Below are 18758 nucleotides of genomic sequence, written 5' to 3'. Positions count from 1 at the left end.
TTCTTTCTTTCTCTTTCTTTCTTTCTTTCTTTTCTTTCTTCCTTCCTTCCTTCCTGCCTCCCTCCTCCCTTCCTTCCTTCCTTCCTTCCTTCCTTCCTTCCTTCCTTCCTTCCTTCCTTCCTTCCTTCCTTTCTTTCTTTCTTTCTTTCTTTCTTTCTTTCTTTCTTTCTTTCTTTCTTTCTTTCTTTCTTCCTTCCTTCCTTCCTTCCTTCCTGCCTCCCTGCCTCCCTTTCTTTCTTTCCTTTCTTTCTTTCTTTTCTTTTCTTTTCTTTTTCTCCCTCTCCTTCCTTCCTTTCTCCCTTCCTTTCTCTCTCTCCTCCGTCCCTCCATCCCTCCCTCCTTTCTTTCTTTCTTTCCCTCCCTTCCTTCCTTCCTTCCTTCCTTTCCTTCCTTCCTTCCTTTCTTTCTTTCTTTCTTTCTTTCTTTCTTTCTTTCTTTCTTTCTTTCTTTCTTTCTTTCTTTCTTTCTTTCTTTCTTTCTTCTTTCTTCTTTCTTTCTTTCTTTCTTTCTTTCTTTCTTTCTTTCTTTCTTTCTTTCTTTTTTTTCTTTCTTTCTTTCTTTCTTTCTTCTTTTACTTTGTAGGTCCTGTGGCTTGAATTCAGGGCCTGGGCACTATCCCTAAGCTCTTTTTTGCTTAAGGCAAGTCTGGTCTACCACTTTGAGCCACAAAGCCACTTCTGGTTTTTGAGTGGTTAATTGGAGATAAATCTCACAAAAACTTTTCTGCCTGGACTGGCTTTAAATGTCAATCCTCAGATTTCAGCCTCCTGAGTAGCTAGGATAATAGGCATGAGCCACCGGAGTCCAGCTTCCACTTAGCTTCCTTACTTTCCCTTATAGTTTCTATTGTCAAGCCTCTGTCATCTCCATGGTTTTCTTTGAACCATATTTGTAGACTCCAACCTTATTGTTACAGAAATATGATGAATATGAATGGGGAAGAGAATGAGTCTATCCTTTAATGTGAAGTAGGCATTATTGTCATCCTCTGATTCTCCTTCCTGACATACAAGGAGAAGGTACTTTGTTATGAATTCAAGTGGAAAAGCAAGTTAATTTCACCCAAAGTGTGTGTGTGTGTGTGTGTGTGTGTGTTGTAGTGCTGAAGATAGAATGTAGACTTCAGCTTCACAAATGCTACCTAAATGCTGTATCACTGAGCTACATATCCTCATAAGAACTATTTATTCCTGTGGTGTATTTATTTTGTTTCAGAGCATGTTTTCTAAGAAAAAAACAGACTAGGAGTCAAGCAAAAGTCATCACTACCAAGCTAAGCCTCTTTGATGTTAGGGTCTTTTACTCAAGGTGGGGCTTGATGTAAGAGAGACAAAAAGAAATGTTGCTGAAATGAATAAAGTGATTCAGCACTTACTTATCCCAAACATAATAAATAATGCATTGTAAGTGAAAAATTGTATTCGAGGAAGTAATCTGTAGACTCTTTATATTATATTTGAGGAAACTGAGTCTGAAGGAAAGTATTTAATTTTACAAGGTTACAAACTGACAAAACCATTAGGTAGAGACGTTTTACTGATACCCTAAGATTTTTGTTCTGTGTGTTAACTATACTAAGGGATGCATGTTTTAAACATTAAAAAGAGCTTGCTATCAGAAACAGTTACTACAAATACTTTGGACAAACATTTGATGCCTAAACAAATTTAAGTTACAAATTATTAATGTTTTGGCAATTCTTTCATTTCCATAAACAGTGGTGAAAAGATTGCATTTATGAGCATATAGAAGTGACCAAAAAATTCCAACATCACTGACTAATGCCTATTTGATACTCATAACAATAGATATTAGCATATTTTTGCTAATAGTGAATGGTCTATACATATAGAAAATATGAACATATTATTTATATGATAGTTTTATATACACAATTTCCTCATAAGTATTAATAAATCCTAAGACAAGTTATTTTTATTATCATTATTAAACACTCCAAACATTTCCAAAAGTTTCAGACAATATTAAAATATAAAATTTGGCTTAAGGACTTGTCTTCTTTTTAGTATGCAAGTGTTTGTCTTTATTTCTCTACTGTTAAATTATTCATAATTACAATTTTTAGAGGAGTGATTTTAACTAACTACGGGTTTTAAATTTCACATTCCAAGTATAGGAAGTGCTTTGTTAATATTTTAGATCAAATGTATTTTTGTAATCTAGTGTATTTACTACTCAAAGTAGTCTCTATCTGGTAGCTTTTTAAAGTCACTATTTTCAAAAATGTTGTTAAAATGTATTACTGAAGACAATGGTTAACATCATCAATTTTATGATTTTCACAATTTTTGTGGTAGCTTACCATTTTTATAATTTGATCATTAAACACTTCAATATACCTGAGGTATTGTAGTAGAAAGTTTAATATTAATCAATATTTTATTTGATGATGTACATCTTCATTGAAGCTTAAATTGGGCAAAAACCTTCCCTAAAGTTCAAATAAATTCTTCAGAAATTTACTGAATATTTGATGTTAGGGGTTTATCTTTAGATGCTTATGATACATTATGTATTTCAGTTATGTGAAACTACAGGGAACAGAAACAGGGATAATCAAAATATAAAGAATAAGGTTTTTATCACATCACATTGCCACGAAATAAATGTTAAGACTAAATTTTCAAAAGTTAAAAAAAAAAGGACCAAAGACACAGGTCTAACATTATCTCCTAGAGACGTACCTGGTATTCTGACCGTTTGACTAATAAAAATCCTTCAAAATACAAGGGCAGAGCAGTCATCTTAAGCCTTTCCTGGAAGATTCTTCGAGGTGCTGGTTTGGGGGGCTTCTTGGCCATCATACCTTCTCTCCGGTGTGTTCGTTGCTTTCCACTGTATACAGTCACAACAAAATGAAATCTCCTTTGTGTGAGAGGAAAAGGCAACTGTTCAAAGAGGAAGTCCCTACTTGCTTTTAAACCACCAACCACCTTCAGGACACACACACACACACACACCACTTTTTTTTTTCCTTTTCCTTTTTGTGAAGAAAGAACAGGCACAGTCTTTTAGAGGTCAGTCTCTGAGTAAACATGCAATAAGCTATATAAACAGAGATTAACATCACCTGAAGATAAAAGCACAGGTGTGTGGAGATGGGGACCCAAGAGGAGACATGAAGGACACATTTGTTTTTTCCACCGTTTTTAGGGGGGTTTGTTTGTTGCTGCTCATTTTTATTTCCAAAGGATATGATTTGAATAAAGTCTTAAAAATAATTAACTCATGAAAATTACTTCCAACAGCAAGTTAGTTAGGACTAATTCTGTTGGTTAAACATTTCATGGCCAAGCTTTGTTTAAATTTTAAAATGATCTAAATTTATCCCATGCCTATTTTTGTGCCTCACCAAATACAAATTTTTCACCTTTTAATCAACAGAATGAGGAAGACCAGTAGGTATTTGGCCAAAAAGTTAATAATAATTACAAAGAAGGCTGTGTATTTTCTAACTTTTATTTGTTCTTTCAGATTTCTAAGTTGTGGACCACTGACACTGTCATGCATGACAGGATCCTGAAAGTATTTAGATAACATAGAACATTGGGACAAAATTCATGAGAAAAAATGTCCCTGGAGAGATTGCATTTGGCCAAGTATTGTGCAGGGAGTTATAGGAAAGAGAATTAGAAGAATTCTAATTTGTCTTAGATGAGTCCTGAGTACTTTCACCGCTGCCTATTTCAGTATACTCTAAATTTAAGATAATCTGAGGCCAGTTCGAGCAAGCTATTAGAAATCAAAGTAAGAAGAATTTAAAGCAAATCAGGTGCATCCTCATTTTCTAATGGAGAAATCACATGATTTCTCTACCCAAGATGAGTCCTGCTAAAACTATAGCTGTGGGTATAGGAAGTCAAATGGTTTGCAATTGAGCTGGAACAATACAAATTAACAGTAAATTAGGAAAGGGTGTGCTACTGCCTTAATGAAGGGAAAAAAGCAGCTTGAAACAGAAATTAGGAGTTGAATATCCAAAATTATTAGGGCCTAGTGGCAAGTACCTATATTCCTACACACTTGGGGGGCAGAGACAGAGGAACTCAGTCCAAGGTCAGTCTGGAAAACAGCAAGATCCTGTCTCATAAACAAGCTGGACATGGTGGAGCACACTTGCAATCCCAGCTACTCAGGAGAAAAGAGCCCAAAGGATTAGACTGGAGGCTGGCCTGGACAAAAACATCATGAAGCCCTAACTGAAAGACTAAAGCAAAAAGAAATGGGAGGGTGTGGCTCAAGTGGTAGATCACTTGCCTAGCAAGCTTGAAGTTCTGAGTTTAACCCACAGTAATGTGAGAAAGAAATGGGGAGGAAGATGGGGGAGAGACGGGGAGCATTGCCTTGCCGGTGTATCTAGACCTGCTTGGTACCCAAGCCTTCAAATGATAAACAAAATTTCAAAATTTTCCTGTTCTGAGCTTGACCTCTGGGCCTAGGCACTGTCCCTGAGCTTCTTTTGCTCAAGGAGAGCGCTCTACCACTTGAGCCATAACACCACTTCCAGACTTTTTGAGTAGTTTATTGGAGATGAGTCCCATGGCATTTTCTGCACAGGCTGGCTTTGAAACAAGACCCTCAGATTTCAGTCTCCTGAGTAAGCTAGGATTACAGGTGTGAACCCAGCTCCAACTGTTTTGTTTTTTTTTTTAAGATAAAAATAACAGCTATTTTTATTTATTTTATTTTATTTTTTGGGTCCGGTCGTGGGGGCTGAACTCGGGGCCTGAGTGCTGTCGCTCAGCTCTTCAGCTCAAGGCTAGAGCTCTACCACTTGAGCCACAGCGCCACTTCCAGCTTTTTTTTTTCTTTTTGCGTATGTGGTGCTGGGGAATCGAACACAGGGCCTCATGCATGCAAGTCAAGAGCTCTATCACTGAGCCACCTTCCCAGCTCATAACAGCTATTTTTAAAATTTCAACATTCTAATAAAATGAATTGAATGACATAGGAAAACATTCTGTTTTAATGAATGACATCCTCTTTTTTTTGGAAGCTGATAGCTGTTGTAATATACAGGGAGGAAGAGAAAAGAGACATGAGAATGAGCCAATGAAAAGATGAAGACAGAGGAATATATCACAGTTGGAAAATGAGAAAAGTAGTCACTGATTGTATGGTCATAGAGTTTTGCGGGGGAGTAGAAAGACTGCCTCCTGAAAAATGGAGGTAGAAATAATTTTTGACATAGCCATTTCATTAATTATGTCTTTTTTGGAAAAAGCAAAAATTTTCACGCCCAGTTCCACCAGCCATTGTAGGTTACTTTGGTCCATTTTTTGGCTTGAACTTGGGGGCCTGGGTGCTATCTCTGAGCTTTTCTGCTCAAGGCTAGTACTCTATCACTTTAAATCACAGTGCCACTTCCACTTTGGTCTTTATATACCAAGTATCAAATTATGTTTCTGTACCCCTCCCCCCGCTAAAAACTATAAAATGTAAGCATTTGGATTAAACCTTATGAGTCAGATCTGTCAGCAATTCCTACATCATCATGTGTCTACATCATTATAAAGGAAAAAAGGAAATCCTCTTACAGATATCTCAAAAATAGTCTCATAATCCTCATTATTTTAAATTTAAAAATGCAACCTAATCAAGACACTTTCTTCTTTAATACACTTTAATGATTCACATTGCTTTGGAAAATCCTTCTTTCTTTTTTTTCCTCAAAGAACATTAAATATGTATGATGTAACAAAAATGTATCCAATCACAGTATACAAATCTTTCATAACAGGACTTCTAAAATCAAGTAGCCTTGCTCCAGTAATTTTTCTCTACTCAAAGTTGTTTCAGTACACTGTTGATCTTTCATATCATTTCATAGCTTTCAACTACAGTATAGAATGACTGCACACTTTTTTTATATATGACATGATATCCTATCCATCCTTCAAGGTGTCTATAAAGAATTCCTAATCACCAGTCTTCTCCACCTCAGGGAATAGAATTTATTACTCCCACTTTTGTATTCTTATAGCCCTTTTCATAGGTCTCTATTATATTTACCTTTTGTGTATTATTTATTGGTTTATATTCTGTGTCAACAAGAAACTATTTACCAAAGGAACAAATTGTGTTCCAACTCGAGGTTGGTGAAAAGTAGATTGCAATATAATTTGTTTACGAATAATTCCTCACTCAAAACATATGATTCTCACTTGGAGATCTGTTAGCTGACATTGTGACAAGAGTTTCCTGTTCCCTAAATATATATGGTCATGGCTGACATATGGTTCTTGTATTGCCATGTAGAACAATTGTGTTGCTGCCAAATGATTGGAAATTCATCAGAGCCCAACTGCCATGTTTATCAGCAACATTTGTGTCACAGAAATGTTATAAATTAGATGATGTAGCAAACTCAGTGATTTTGGAGGAATATAAGGTTAATATAAAAAACAACAATCTTAGTGTTCTTTTTTTTTTTTTTTTTGGTTGTGGGCCTGAACTCTGGGCCTGGGTGCTGTCCTTTAGCTCTTCAGCTCAAGGCTAACACTCTACCAGTTGAGCCACAGTGCCACTTCCAGCTTTTGCTGCTTATGTAGTGCTGAGGAATTGAACCCAGGACCTCATGCATGCAAAGCAAGCACTCTACCACTGAGCCACCTTCCCAGCCCTCATACAGTTTTTAATATAGGTCAACTTTTTATTACTCTTGGTAGAAGAAAATAGTATTTTCAACAGAGAAAATTCAAGTGTAATAACAGAATCACAGAAATTTTTAGGTATTCAACATGGGGATTTCTACCCTCTTTGCCTAAGAATTACTGACATGGTGAGCCGTTATTACTCAAAACATGCTTTCCTAACATCTTTTAGGACAGAAAAAAATGTAGTCACTGCTATAGATGTGATATTAGAGGCTGGACATGGTCTTTGTAGTACAGGGCCTGCTGAGCAAGCTCAAGGCCCTGAGTTCAAACCCAGTTTTGTCAAAAATCTACAAACAAAATTATTAATAGCTCTGTGGAGTAGTTAAATTTGCTGACATTATATTTTTCAACATAGTATGAAGAGTTGCTCCTGGGATGATCAGAGGTTTTCTTTCCTTGTCATGTATTCCTTCTATTTTTGTGTATAGGGCTTTATTCATAGTATTTGGAAATACTTTGGGGGGGGATTGTAGAAGATAATCTTGATTGTCACTTTGATTAGATAAAGAAGTACCTCAGATATAGTATAATATACCTTTGGCTGTGTCAGTGAAAGCATTTCCAGAGAGAATTGACTAAGGGGGACAGACTTTGTCCGAATGTTAATGGAACCATCATATTGGCTAGGGGCTCAGCTGGAATTTTTTAAAAAAGGAGAAAGTCAGGTTGTACAGACATTCTCTCTCTCTTCTTCTTGACCAGCATGCTATGCCCTCTTTCACTGCCATGATGGACTGAAGCTAAAGCTGTGCTTAAAATACATTTTTCCTCCTCTTAAATTATATCCCTAGGTGTTCTGTCACATCAACAAAAAGTCTGACTAACACTAGTTTCCAAACTAGATAAATGGAAAAATGATAGCTTTACTAGAATACAGAAAGTCAGAATAATGATATAGTTTGAGGGTAGAGGCATAATGGATTTGTACTAACTATTTTGTTTCAAATAAATGCATTTGAAATTTGTTCTACAATTTCAAAATCACACACATATATGTATAAATATGTATTTTTCTTCAGTTTTATGATCTTTTAATGCTTCTTTAGGAAATAAGTTGAATTGGTACTTAACATTCATTTACATTCCTTCAAGTACATCTATCTTCATGGTAGAAGCTAAATGACTAAAAACTACAATTTCCAGAAGTCTTTCCATTTGAAATTGGGAAACATCAATAATGACTGGCAAGGCAGAATTCATCCTTACACTGCCTTTGGTTTTTCTAACAAAAGAAAAGACAACAATGCTTTTTAGGCATCTGATTTTTTCTGTGGTAATATTATTAGAAGACTCAGTGTGTCTGATCACCAGTTCTAAGAATGTTAATAGCCAAGCCATGGGACATTGATTGGTTTGTTGGTGCATATCACATTAGGTATTGTGGATTCTGGATCCAGAAACAAGAAGAAGGCTGCTACTCACTATACAGTTCTTATTTGTGATGTTTTCCATGACATGGGAGTTTTGTAATTGTGGTGGTTTCCTGATTGCAGTGCTAGTGTGGTCTTAGAGTTATCAACATTAACATCAACTTCCCAGTTATTCAATTTGGCTGTAGAACCAGGGGCTTAATTTTGCAGTATGTCTTTGGGACCTATTCAAAGCTCAAAGTACAGTTTCTTCATTCCTCCCAATAATTCCTACCTGATGGTAGATACCATTTTTTTTTTTGTCAGTTGTGGGCCTGAACTCTGGGCCTGGACACTGCCCCTCAGCTCTTCAGCTCAAGGCTAACGCTCTACCACCACCTGAGCCACAACACCACTCTGGCTTTTTCTGCTTACCTGATGCTGAGGAATGGAACCCAGGGTCTCATGCATGCAATACAAGCACTTTACCACTGAGCCACCTTCCCAGTCCCACAAATTTGTTTTTTTTTAAACAAATATGTCTTCATCAACTAGCAACTCCATTTTAGGGTACAAAAATCATTCTGGAGCTGTTAATTACTGTTCTGAAAAGAGCACAGATAGAACTGGAAAGTTTGTTTAGAAACTGTGGACTGTTACTTAATCTTCATATGGGTATTTTTCGATTTTCTCTCTAGAAACAGTTCATCCCCAATATCCTCTGTGTCCTGCATTTTATCTTGGCACAAGAATTGTTTTTCAAGGGCTGGGAAGATGGCTCAGGGGTAGAGCGCTTGCCTTGCATGCCTGAGGCCCTGGGATCGATTCCTCAGCACCACAGAAGCAAAATGAAAAAAAAAAAGCCGGAAGTGGCGCTGTGGCTAAAGTGGTAGAGCGCTAGCCTTGAGCTGAAGAGCTGAGTGACAGCGCCCAGGCCCAGAGTTCAGGCCCCATGACTGGACCCCCCCCAAAAAAAGGAAGAATTGTTTTCAAGTTTCTCAAAATAACTATGCAAGTTCTTGTTTCCAAGTGGAAGCAGGGAATATAGTGTGTGTGTGTGTGTGTGTGTGTGTGTGTGTGTGTGTGTGTGTGTGTGTGTGTGTGTGTGTGTGTGTGTGTGTGTGTGTGTGTACTAGTCCTGAGGCTTGAACTTAATGTCTCAGGACCTAGACACTGTCCATGAGCTTTTTTGTTCAAGGTTAGCACTGTACCCTCTCCTGTTGAGCCACAGCTCCACTTTCAGTGTTTTGTTGGTTGATTGGAAATAAAAGACTCCCGGGGGCTGGGAAGGTGGCTCAGTGGTAGAGTGCTTGTCTTGCATGCATGAGGCCCTGGGTTCGATTCCTCAGCACCACATAAGCAAAAATAAAAAAGCCAGAAGTGACGCTGTTGCTCAAGTGGTAGAGCGCTAGCCTTGAGCTGAAGAGCTGAGGGACAGCACCCAGGCCCAGAGTTCAGGCCCCATGACCGACCAGACCCCGACCCCCCACCACCAAAAAAGAAAAAGACTCCCACAGACTTTCCTTCTTGGGTTGGCCTCTTGAGTAGCTAGGATTACAGGTGAGAGCCACTAGTGATAAGCTAGGAGATATAATTTTACATTTATAATTTTGCTGGTTAGACTTTCTCACTTGTAGTGAAGAGTGTAAAGGCCCAGTCTTGGAAGTGAAATTCTTGGATTAATATACTGCTCTGCCATTGGTGGTGGTGGAGTGTTAGACAAGTCTCCGCATTCTAGTGCCCTTTTCTGTGAAACAAGGACATCAATTTTTCTTTCATTGGAATGTTTCAAATGCTTAAGATGCATGTGAACTAATGAATGTTAATTTAATTATGTATTTCTAATGCATTAGCACTAAATTTTATGTGATGTAACCTGGAAAAAAATGCTAAACATTTAAAAACTTTTCATGATCTTTACATCTTTTTGTGCCATTTCTAGGGCTTGGACTCAGGGCCTTGTGCTCTTTCTTGAGTTTTTCTCTTGAGATTTGTGCTCTATCACTTAAGCACAAATTAATTAGTGTTTTGCTGATTAATTGGAGATAGAAGTCTTAAGGACTTTTCCACTTTGCTGGTTTTGATCCTCAGATCTGAGCTTCTACAGTATCTAAAATTAGAGGTATGAGGCACCACCGATGCTTACAATCTTTTTTTTATTTTGGTCGGCCGTGGGGCTTGAACTCTGGGCCTGGGCCCTGTCCCTCAGCTCTTCAGCTCAAGGCGAGCGCTCTACCACTTGAGCTACAGCGCCACTTCCGATGCTTACAATCTTAAGAGGAATTATTTAGTTCTAACATCTCAACAACTTGAAAATTATTTCCATTTTACAGTCAGGAGATTGAAGATTAGATAATGTAATTAACTTGTCCATTATAACAGAATTAGTGCAAAACACAGGCCTCATAACTCTAGTTTGTAATCACTCTTTTGTACCAAAGAAGAAAAAGGTAAACTTAAATAAATAGATTTTCAGTGTATTTTTAGATTTTATTTTGTCTTCTAGAAAGCCTCTAATGCAAGATTGATTTCCCTTTGGACTTCATGTATATTGTACAGTTACAGTAAAATGCAACCTTTATTTTCTTTTTTAAAACATTGTTTAGTGTAAAGTATATTTATTTGAAGTTTTATCATTTTATAAGAAAAAGACTATTTGGGGCTGGGAAGGTGGCTCAGTGGTAAAGCACTTGCCTTGCATGCCATAGGCCCTGGGTTCGATTCCTCAGCACCACATAAGCAAAAATAAAAAAGCCGGAAGTGGCGCTGTGGCTCAAGTGGTAGAGCGTTAGCCTTGAGCTGAAGAGCTGAGGGACAGTGCCCACGTCCAGAGTTCAGGCCCCATGACTGGACCCAAAAAAAAAAAAAAAAAGAAAAAGAATATTTAAGAGGTATCTTATAAAATTTGCCCCTTTTATCTAGATTTGATACTTGCTGCAAATGAGGGTTCCAGATACATATGTTCAATATAAAATAGAACATATATTAACATTTGAAATTTAAAAATAATAAAAATGGATTTTAGTAAATGGCAGAAAGTTTAAAAATAATGTTTAAAAAATTACTACCTGAAGGACTGGGAGAATAGCTCAATGAAAGACTGCTTGCTTGCCTAGTGAGTGCAAAAATTCTGATTTCAACCCCCATAACCTCAACAATAAATAAATAAAACAGCAAAAAATGAAACAACCCCCTCTTTCTTTATCTATCTTAGCTCAATTCTTGATTAGAAAATTTATTCAATAGGGCTGGGAAGGTGGCTCAGTGGTAGAGTGCTTGCCTTGCATGCATGAGGCCCTGGGTTCGATTCCTCAGCACCACATAAGCAGAAAAATTCGGAAGTGGGGCTGAGGCTCAAGTGGTAGAGCACTAGTCTACAGCTGAAGAGCTCAGGGACAGAGCCCAGGCCAAGTGCAGGCCCCATGACCAACTAAAAAAATTTATTCAATAAATCAGTTTTCTAATCTGACAATGTAGTACATGCCTCTAATCCCAGCACCAGAGACAGAGGCAGGAGCATATGAGTTCAGTCTGAACAACTCAGCAAGACTTTGTCTTAAAATTTAAAAAATCAATTTTCTGATGAAAAATTTCTTGTATTTATGAAATAGTTCATAGAGTTATACATACACTAGTTAGCAAACAGGAAGCATTCAGACCATCTAATTTAAATTTGCGCTTTATCATTAAGGACATATCCAGAATGGTGCTACAATATTGTTTTATATGATATAGATAATTTGAGGTTTCTCAGATTTGTTTTTAGTTTAATGAACTAGATATTTGGTTAGAATCAGCACTTTAAAATATTTGACATTTGGGAAGTGGCGCTGTAGCTCAAGTGGTAGAGCGCTCGCCTTGAGTTGAAGAGCTGAGGGACAACGCCCAGGCCCAGAGTTCAAGCCCCACGACCGACAAAAAACAACAACAACAACAAAAAAAACTATATAAAATATTTGACATTTGTAAAATGTATATGTATTCTAATTAGTTGTCATGACAAATAACTAGATTGATTTTTACATCATTTTTTCAGCATTGCTTTCCCCATACCACTTGCCTATGGTTTTAAATTTGGAACATGTGTAGTTCTCTTTGGGCCAGTATCAATAGATCCTCCAGAGGCCTCTTGCTTCGATTTGTATTCTTTAATCCTGTCCACGAATCTCTGTACAGGATGGAGTTCTTTTTTTTTTTTTTTTTGGGTCCGGTCGTGGGGCCTGAACTCTGGGCCTGGGTGCTGTCCCTCAGCTCTTCAGCTCAAGGCTAGCGCTCTACCACTTGAGCCACAGCGCCACTTCCGGCTTTTTTATTTTTGCTTATGTGGTGCTGAGGAATCGTACCCAGGGTCTCAGGCATGCAAGGCAAGCGCTCTACCACTGAGCTACCTTCCCAGCCCTGGAGTTCTTTTTTAAATACTACTGCAGTGACACCCATATTTCCTTTGCAGAAGCGACTATTTATCCATGTATATTCTAACATTCATGAGCTTCTATTTAAGAAATAACACGTAATCTTATAAAGTAAAATTCTTTCCATCAAAAAAATATGAAGATAGAATTGTATTTCATCATGCTTGTCAGATTTGGGCGGGTTGACAGGTTAATGATTTATATATTTTAAGCGGGCCATTTGGTTGGTGATGTTTCACACACAAAATGTCCATATGCTTAAAAAAAATAGTATACAAGCCGTGGTCACGATTTTACTGTCAAGGATCAGGTACAGATAAGTTGTGTGGCTGACCAACCTCTATTGTAATCGTTCTCTTCAAAATGCCTTCTGAATCTCCTGCCTCTCTGACCTTTTCCAATAGTTCTTGTTATTTCACGACAGAGCTAATGGAGACATCTTATATTGGATAAAGATAGTGCTTAAGGCAGTGCCTTCTAAAAAAAAAGACATCTATTCAAGAAGGGTTGCGCGAACTTGATGGAGAACTGGGCTATAGAAGGAAAAGGAGAGGTGGGAGGGAGGAAAGCGGGCGGGGTCAGGAGGGAGAGTTGAGCGGCAGGTGGGCGGAGTCAGGAGGAAGGTGGGCGGGGACAGGAGTGGACTGGAGTAGGGAGGGAGGTGGGCGTGGTCAGAAAGGAGAGTCGGAGGGAGCTGGGCGGGGATAGGCAAAAGGGGCGGGGCCAGGGAAAATGACGGTCCTCTCGCGGCGACGGGGCGTGGCCAACGACAGCTTGCTTTTTATTGGGTGGCGCGTCCTGTATTATGCGTTTCAAATCCTCTGGCGCGCGGGCGTGAGGGCTTGTGGAGGGCGGCACCGGACGGGGAGGGGGGGGACCGGAAGTGCCCGCCAGACTCTGGCACCTCTTTTTCCGGGTTGGGCGCCTGAGGGGCGGTCTTCGATTGCAACTTCGCTTTTCGGCCAGTCAGACGACTTAGAACTTGCAGTGCTCAACCCTTCGTGGGTTTGGGTTTCTGCTTCTTCACGTCCCTTGCTCCGGCAGAACGGGACCTGAACATGGCCGCTTCGGGACTGGTGAGTGCGGGCCGCGGTCGGGGCGGCGGCGGGCTCGCGTCGGTGTCTCGGAGGGGCTGGAGGTGGCTGGGTCCGGGGAGGCGGGTGGGCCGCGCTGGGCGGGTAATTTGAAATTCACCGGACTCCTTCTGCCTGTATGTTTTTCCTCACCCAGTTGCACGTGATGGCGGCTGTACATGCTTTTCTGTTTTTTCTTTTGCCTCTAAAGAAAGTGGGTGATTTCCACTTTTTAACCCGGCTCAACTTTTTGTTGTACGCCCAACAATTGTTCCCGCCAATACTAGCGATAGACCTTAGGTTGGATCTTGCTGCTCTGAAGAGATGGTTGCTACGTAACAACAGATTGATCACGAAAACACGGACGTTTCCAAGTATCTGGTTGTCACAGGGTTGAGTATGGCGTGCAGCTTTTGAGGCTCATGTGGAGGGGGGGCATCGCTTACTGGCAAAGTCTTAGGAGAGGCAGCTCTTCGTGCCGGCTTTGCACGACTGGACAGGGCCAGAGCTCGAGTTTTGTTTCTGTGTTTCTTGGCACCTTCGTATTTACTCGTCTGTCTAAGTTCCCCTCATTGCTATATATTCTATCGTATCTACGACTTCTTTTCTAATTCACTTCTCATTTAAAAAAAAAAAACTTCAGCTTCGATGATCTGCTTTTATGTGCTGTATGTATGCTTATCTGTAGAGATGTAAAGTTTATATGCAGGTTGCTTGTGTGCCCAGATGTATAAAAAGATGAAATAGTGTGTAACAGACACTTGGTACAGAGAACAGTATATTGTTATGTACAATCAGGAAAAAAGAAAACCCAAAGCTATAAAGAATAAAACTTACCAAATGCTTGCAGTTCATTTCTTACTTAACCCTTTTGAGCCTTTTACTTTTAATATCTGAGTTTGTGTTATCCATTTACAAACCAAGGGGAAAAAGGTGTTGGGAGTTATCCTCAACTATTCCTGTACTGTGGTTCTCAAGGTGGAAATTTTGCTGCCTAGGATGGTACATGGTGCTGTCTGTGGAAACGTTTTTCCCAAGGAGGGTATGGGATTGGTGGGGGAGGTAGGATGAAGGATTACTACATGGCACCTAGTCGGTAAACCAAAGATGCTGCTAAATTTTCTAACTGCTTGATACAACCCCCCACAATAACAACAACAACAACAAAGTTATTCTCTCCATAGATCAGTAGCTTGGAATTGACAAATCCACCTGCATTGTGAAATGTATTTTTTGAGAAGCATAATCTCAGAATGAGTGGAAAAAACCCAAATTGAAATCAATTTAGGACTAAGCTGAAGTTGGAGTATATATTTATTTTAAAGCTATAAATTTTTATGTTCTAACTTTTCAGATGAAGTGACCTTGTTTGTCTTGTTCATGCCATCCTTTCTAGAGTGCCAAATGATGTTTGGCATTCTAGTAGGTGCTTAATATTTGTTGAAAAATGAACTATTTTTCAGCCTTAGCAATTTCTTAAAAGAGGAAGAGATAGTACTTTATGGGTGTTAAGGTTCAAAGACATTTCACGGTACAAAATTTGTGATTCCTTCAATTAAAGAATGACCATAAATTAGGCTTTAGAAGTTTGTGTAATTAACATGCTCAGAGTTGAGTTTGTTTCAGTATTTCACCATGATGAAAGTGGTCATAGATCCTATGTGCTTGAATAAAAAAATTCATCACACAAACAGGGAGTCTATTATAAATATTTTGATAGCAAGGTTGGAGGGATGGCATGGTGATACAGTACATTGCCTGCATGTCTAGGGCTCTAGCTTTCGTCTTTAGTACTGGGGGTATGGTGAGAGATTCATAATAAAATGGAAACTTGTTATATATCTTTGGATGCTGTGAGCTTAAGCAGGGAAAGGGAAAACATTCATATAGGAAATGAGATGTTGGAGTCCAAGTGAGGTAAAAGTAGGTGTTCTAATGAAAAGGCAGCAACCTGTTGTGGAGTGAGGAGGAATCCATAAAGGAAGGTAAGTATTGATTCAACATGATGAGTTGGAACCTGATTGGTGTCACAAGGACATCTTCACAGGGCAGTGCCTTGGTACAAGTAAAGATGGAGGATATAGGATTGATAGGTCTGAAAAATGCCCAACTGTGTTAGTTATGAAAGCCAGTGTCCATACTGTGGAGAAGGAAATTATAAATGTGAGAAAGGAAAAAATAGAATGGACTTATATTTTCAGATTGGAATGTTAAGAATCACTATGAAATCATAGCTTTCAGTATTTATGATAGATATGTAGAAATATAGGCTTAAATGTGTGATATGGATGTGCAGACATACATTCACTTTCTAAGAGGCTGGAGAATAGACAGCAGCTTTTGTGAAGTATGGGGTACACAACCAGTTCCTGTCTTATAAGGAATATTCTTTTAAAAGGAGCCTAGTCTCTCTGCTCTTTTCTAGCTCTTTCTCAGCTCTTTCCTTCTCTTTCCCAGCTCCCTTCTCTTTCCTAGCTCTCTCTTTCCAACCTTTCCCAGACGCTCTCTTTTCTAGCTTTCTCTCTTTTCTAGCTCTTTTCGCTCTCTTTCCCAGCTCTTTCTCTTTCCCAGATCTCCCAGCTCTCTTTCCCAGGCCCTTCCCCACCGTGTGGAGGACCAAGATGGCCCGGTGCCAGCCGGCATGATGAATAAACCTACCCCTTACCTGAAAAAAAATAAATAAAAGGAGCCTAGTTATCTAATTGAAAATGTTGACTTTCAGTGCTGGGATAGAGTATAAGATAAACCTAGAAAAATTGTATATTTTTTTACTAAATTATTTCACATATTTATATATTCATTAAGTTATGTAAAAGTGAGGCTCAATACACACAGTATTGCTAATGCTTTTTTTAAAAAAGCATCTACTATTTATATTATAATTACCCAATCTTCAATTAGGAAATAACCTTTATAGATTTTATAATAGCATAGAAGATCAGCTATTTTCTGATCTTTTGATTTCAAATGTCAACAATTATTTGTGTTTTATTTTTCCTGTTATCCCTATTTCCTGCCTCTTTGTTGGTAGTAAGGATACATTCACTGTTTTTGGAAGCATTCTGGAATCCTTTTATTAACTCCGCCATCTTCCTACAGACTCCAGATTTTATTTTATTGTCAGTTTTTACTATTACTTTCAGAGATAAGGATTTTTCAAATTCATTGTGCAGTACTTTGTGCCTTACACATTTGAGAAATTTGATTTTATATTATGTTAGACTATAATTTCTTTTTGTTCTTTATTGTTTTTCTTAATTATTTCAATCTTAGGCAATCATGTTTTCCATTGCTAATAATTTTTCTGGTTGGACATAGTGATACATAGTTATAATCCCAGGTTTTTACTAGATTCTGGCAGGAGGATTATGAGCTCAAAGCTAGCTGGGGCAATGTGGTAAGAGGTTCTCAAAAGCAAAAACAAAAACTAAGCATGGCGTAAGTGGTAGAGTACTTGCTTAGTGTGGTTCTGTGTGTAGTGCTGGGTTTAATCCCTAGTATTCAGAAAATTTTATTTTCTTGCTCTAGTATTTATAACATGCATTTATTTTTTACTTGATCTACAAGTATTCTAATTAAGTTTAAAATGGACATTTCACAGATGCTTTGCTAAATAAATAAATGAGAAAATGAAATATTTTATATGTTCATATTGGAAACAAATTCCTTTGAAGGTAAATTATATTTGATTGTATTTTAAACAAAGATACCAAATTAATAATTAACTTTTCTTTCAGGACTATCTCAAAAATGACTACAGGAGGAGGTTTTGCCGGCCTTCCAGGTGATTTTTTACAAATCTATTTAAACTTTTAAGTACATTCTAGACATAGTATCATAAAAGTGCCCAAATAAGAATACTTAATATTTGTTAGTATCAGACAAACCTGATTTAAAAGAGTGAATATGATAGAAGTTGTAGAAAGCAAGATCAGATGAAGCAAATGGATGTACTTGATATAGGCATCTACTGTAGGCTTAACTATGTTGTCTGAAGACCTCTTGAGAATAAGGCCAACAAGATGTATTCCCTCCTATATTTTATAAAATATCATAAAAGTTTAATGCAGGACTTGTCATAGTATGGTTAGGGTGCTTTTATACCAAGGTAGAAATGAGTAGAGGAAGAGATAAAACAAATAAAGTTAAAACCTGTAGGACTTGGTGAGTAAATGATATATATCCCCTCTGAAAATTAGAAAAGACTACTCAATCACTTGGTAACTGTCAGATGTCCTATTTTATTATCAGTTAGACTTTCTGTTTTACCATCAGTCTAGAGTATATTGTTGACCCGTGTTTTAACACTGACTCTGCATAATTACCTTTGTCAAGTTATTTCATCTACTCAAGCCCTGTCTATAAGCCAGGGAGTAGCAGGGCTGTGTTTGTAATGGCAGTATGTATACTGATACATGTATTAAGGATAGTGTCCAGTCTAGAATTTGTAATGGCAATCTGCCATCTGACCTTAATCTATCATTAATACTAGTTAGATTTATAAACTCAGGTCATTTGACCCATCATTTTTGTGGGAGAGGGAAGGATGGTGGGAAAAAAAAAGCAGGGGGTAACAATGTTCAACAAGAAATGTACTCATTACCTTACTCATGTAACTGTAACCCCTCTGTACAGCATCTTTACGATAATATAAAATTTAAAAAAAAAAATTAAGGTTATAGGCCAGGTGCTGGTGACTCACACCTGTAGTCCTGGCTACTCAGGACAATGGAAGTTCAAAGCCAGTCCGGGCAGGAAGGTTCATGAGACTCATCTCTAGTAAACCGAAAAACTGTTAGAAAATGGAAAGACTTGGAAAAAATCATATTAAGTGAAGTAAGCCAGATCCAAAGAAATATAGGTCCCATGGTTTTCCTTTTAATACAATAATTAGTATACATCTAGGATAAGCTTATCAGATGCAGAAAAGCTCAAAAGCTATATATATATTACCATATAAAATGATGCTAAGCGAAATGAACCCCAAGATGTAGACATGAGGTCTTTCTTTGTTGGTATTTTTAACATACTATGTGATTTTCTTCTGTCTCCATATTAACTGAGTTTTATAATGAATATACAAGAATTAAAGTTTTAAATACGAGGTGATTATTTGTACAGATTTTTTTCAAATAGCACTTTTTTTTCTTTTAAATGGAGGATTGATTAGTGGTTGCCATGGGTTAGGCATGGAAAGGAGAGAGGAATCAAGATAGAAGTTAGAGTGAGCTGGAGGTGTTTATG

General features: G+C 38.0%; 2 protein-coding genes across 4 annotated transcripts in view; one reads left to right on the top strand and one right to left on the bottom strand.

Moving 5' to 3' along the window:
- Stap1 (signal transducing adaptor family member 1) overlaps positions 1–2929 on the bottom strand; it is a 32659-nt gene extending 29730 nt beyond the window's left edge. Inside the window, exon 1 of one of the 2 annotated variants that reach the window (XM_042678292.1) lies at positions 2706–2929. In XM_042678292.1, the coding sequence (XP_042534226.1) occupies positions 2706–2825 (120 nt within the window). In that variant the 5' untranslated portion in view covers positions 2826–2929. The remainder of the gene's footprint in view (positions 1–2705) is intronic. The other variant, XM_042678291.1, reaches the window with a different exon arrangement.
- Positions 2930–13358: 10429 nt separating this feature from the next.
- Positions 13359–18758, top strand: part of Cenpc (centromere protein C) — a 48796-nt gene continuing 43396 nt past the window's right edge. For both annotated transcript variants that reach the window (XM_042678316.1, XM_042678315.1), the window contains exons 1-2: positions 13359–13517; positions 17252–17298. In XM_042678316.1, the coding sequence (XP_042534250.1) occupies positions 13500–13517; positions 17252–17298 (65 nt within the window). In that variant the 5' untranslated portion in view covers positions 13359–13499. The remainder of the gene's footprint in view (positions 13518–17251; positions 17299–18758) is intronic.

This window comes from Dipodomys spectabilis, unplaced genomic scaffold (genome assembly GCF_019054845.1).
Source record: "Dipodomys spectabilis isolate Male_0828 unplaced genomic scaffold, ASM1905484v1 ptg000043l, whole genome shotgun sequence".
NCBI lineage: Eukaryota > Metazoa > Chordata > Mammalia > Rodentia > Heteromyidae > Dipodomys > Dipodomys spectabilis.
The sequence above is the reverse complement of the archived record's forward strand: the minus strand, read 5'-3'. Positions and strand labels throughout refer to the sequence as shown.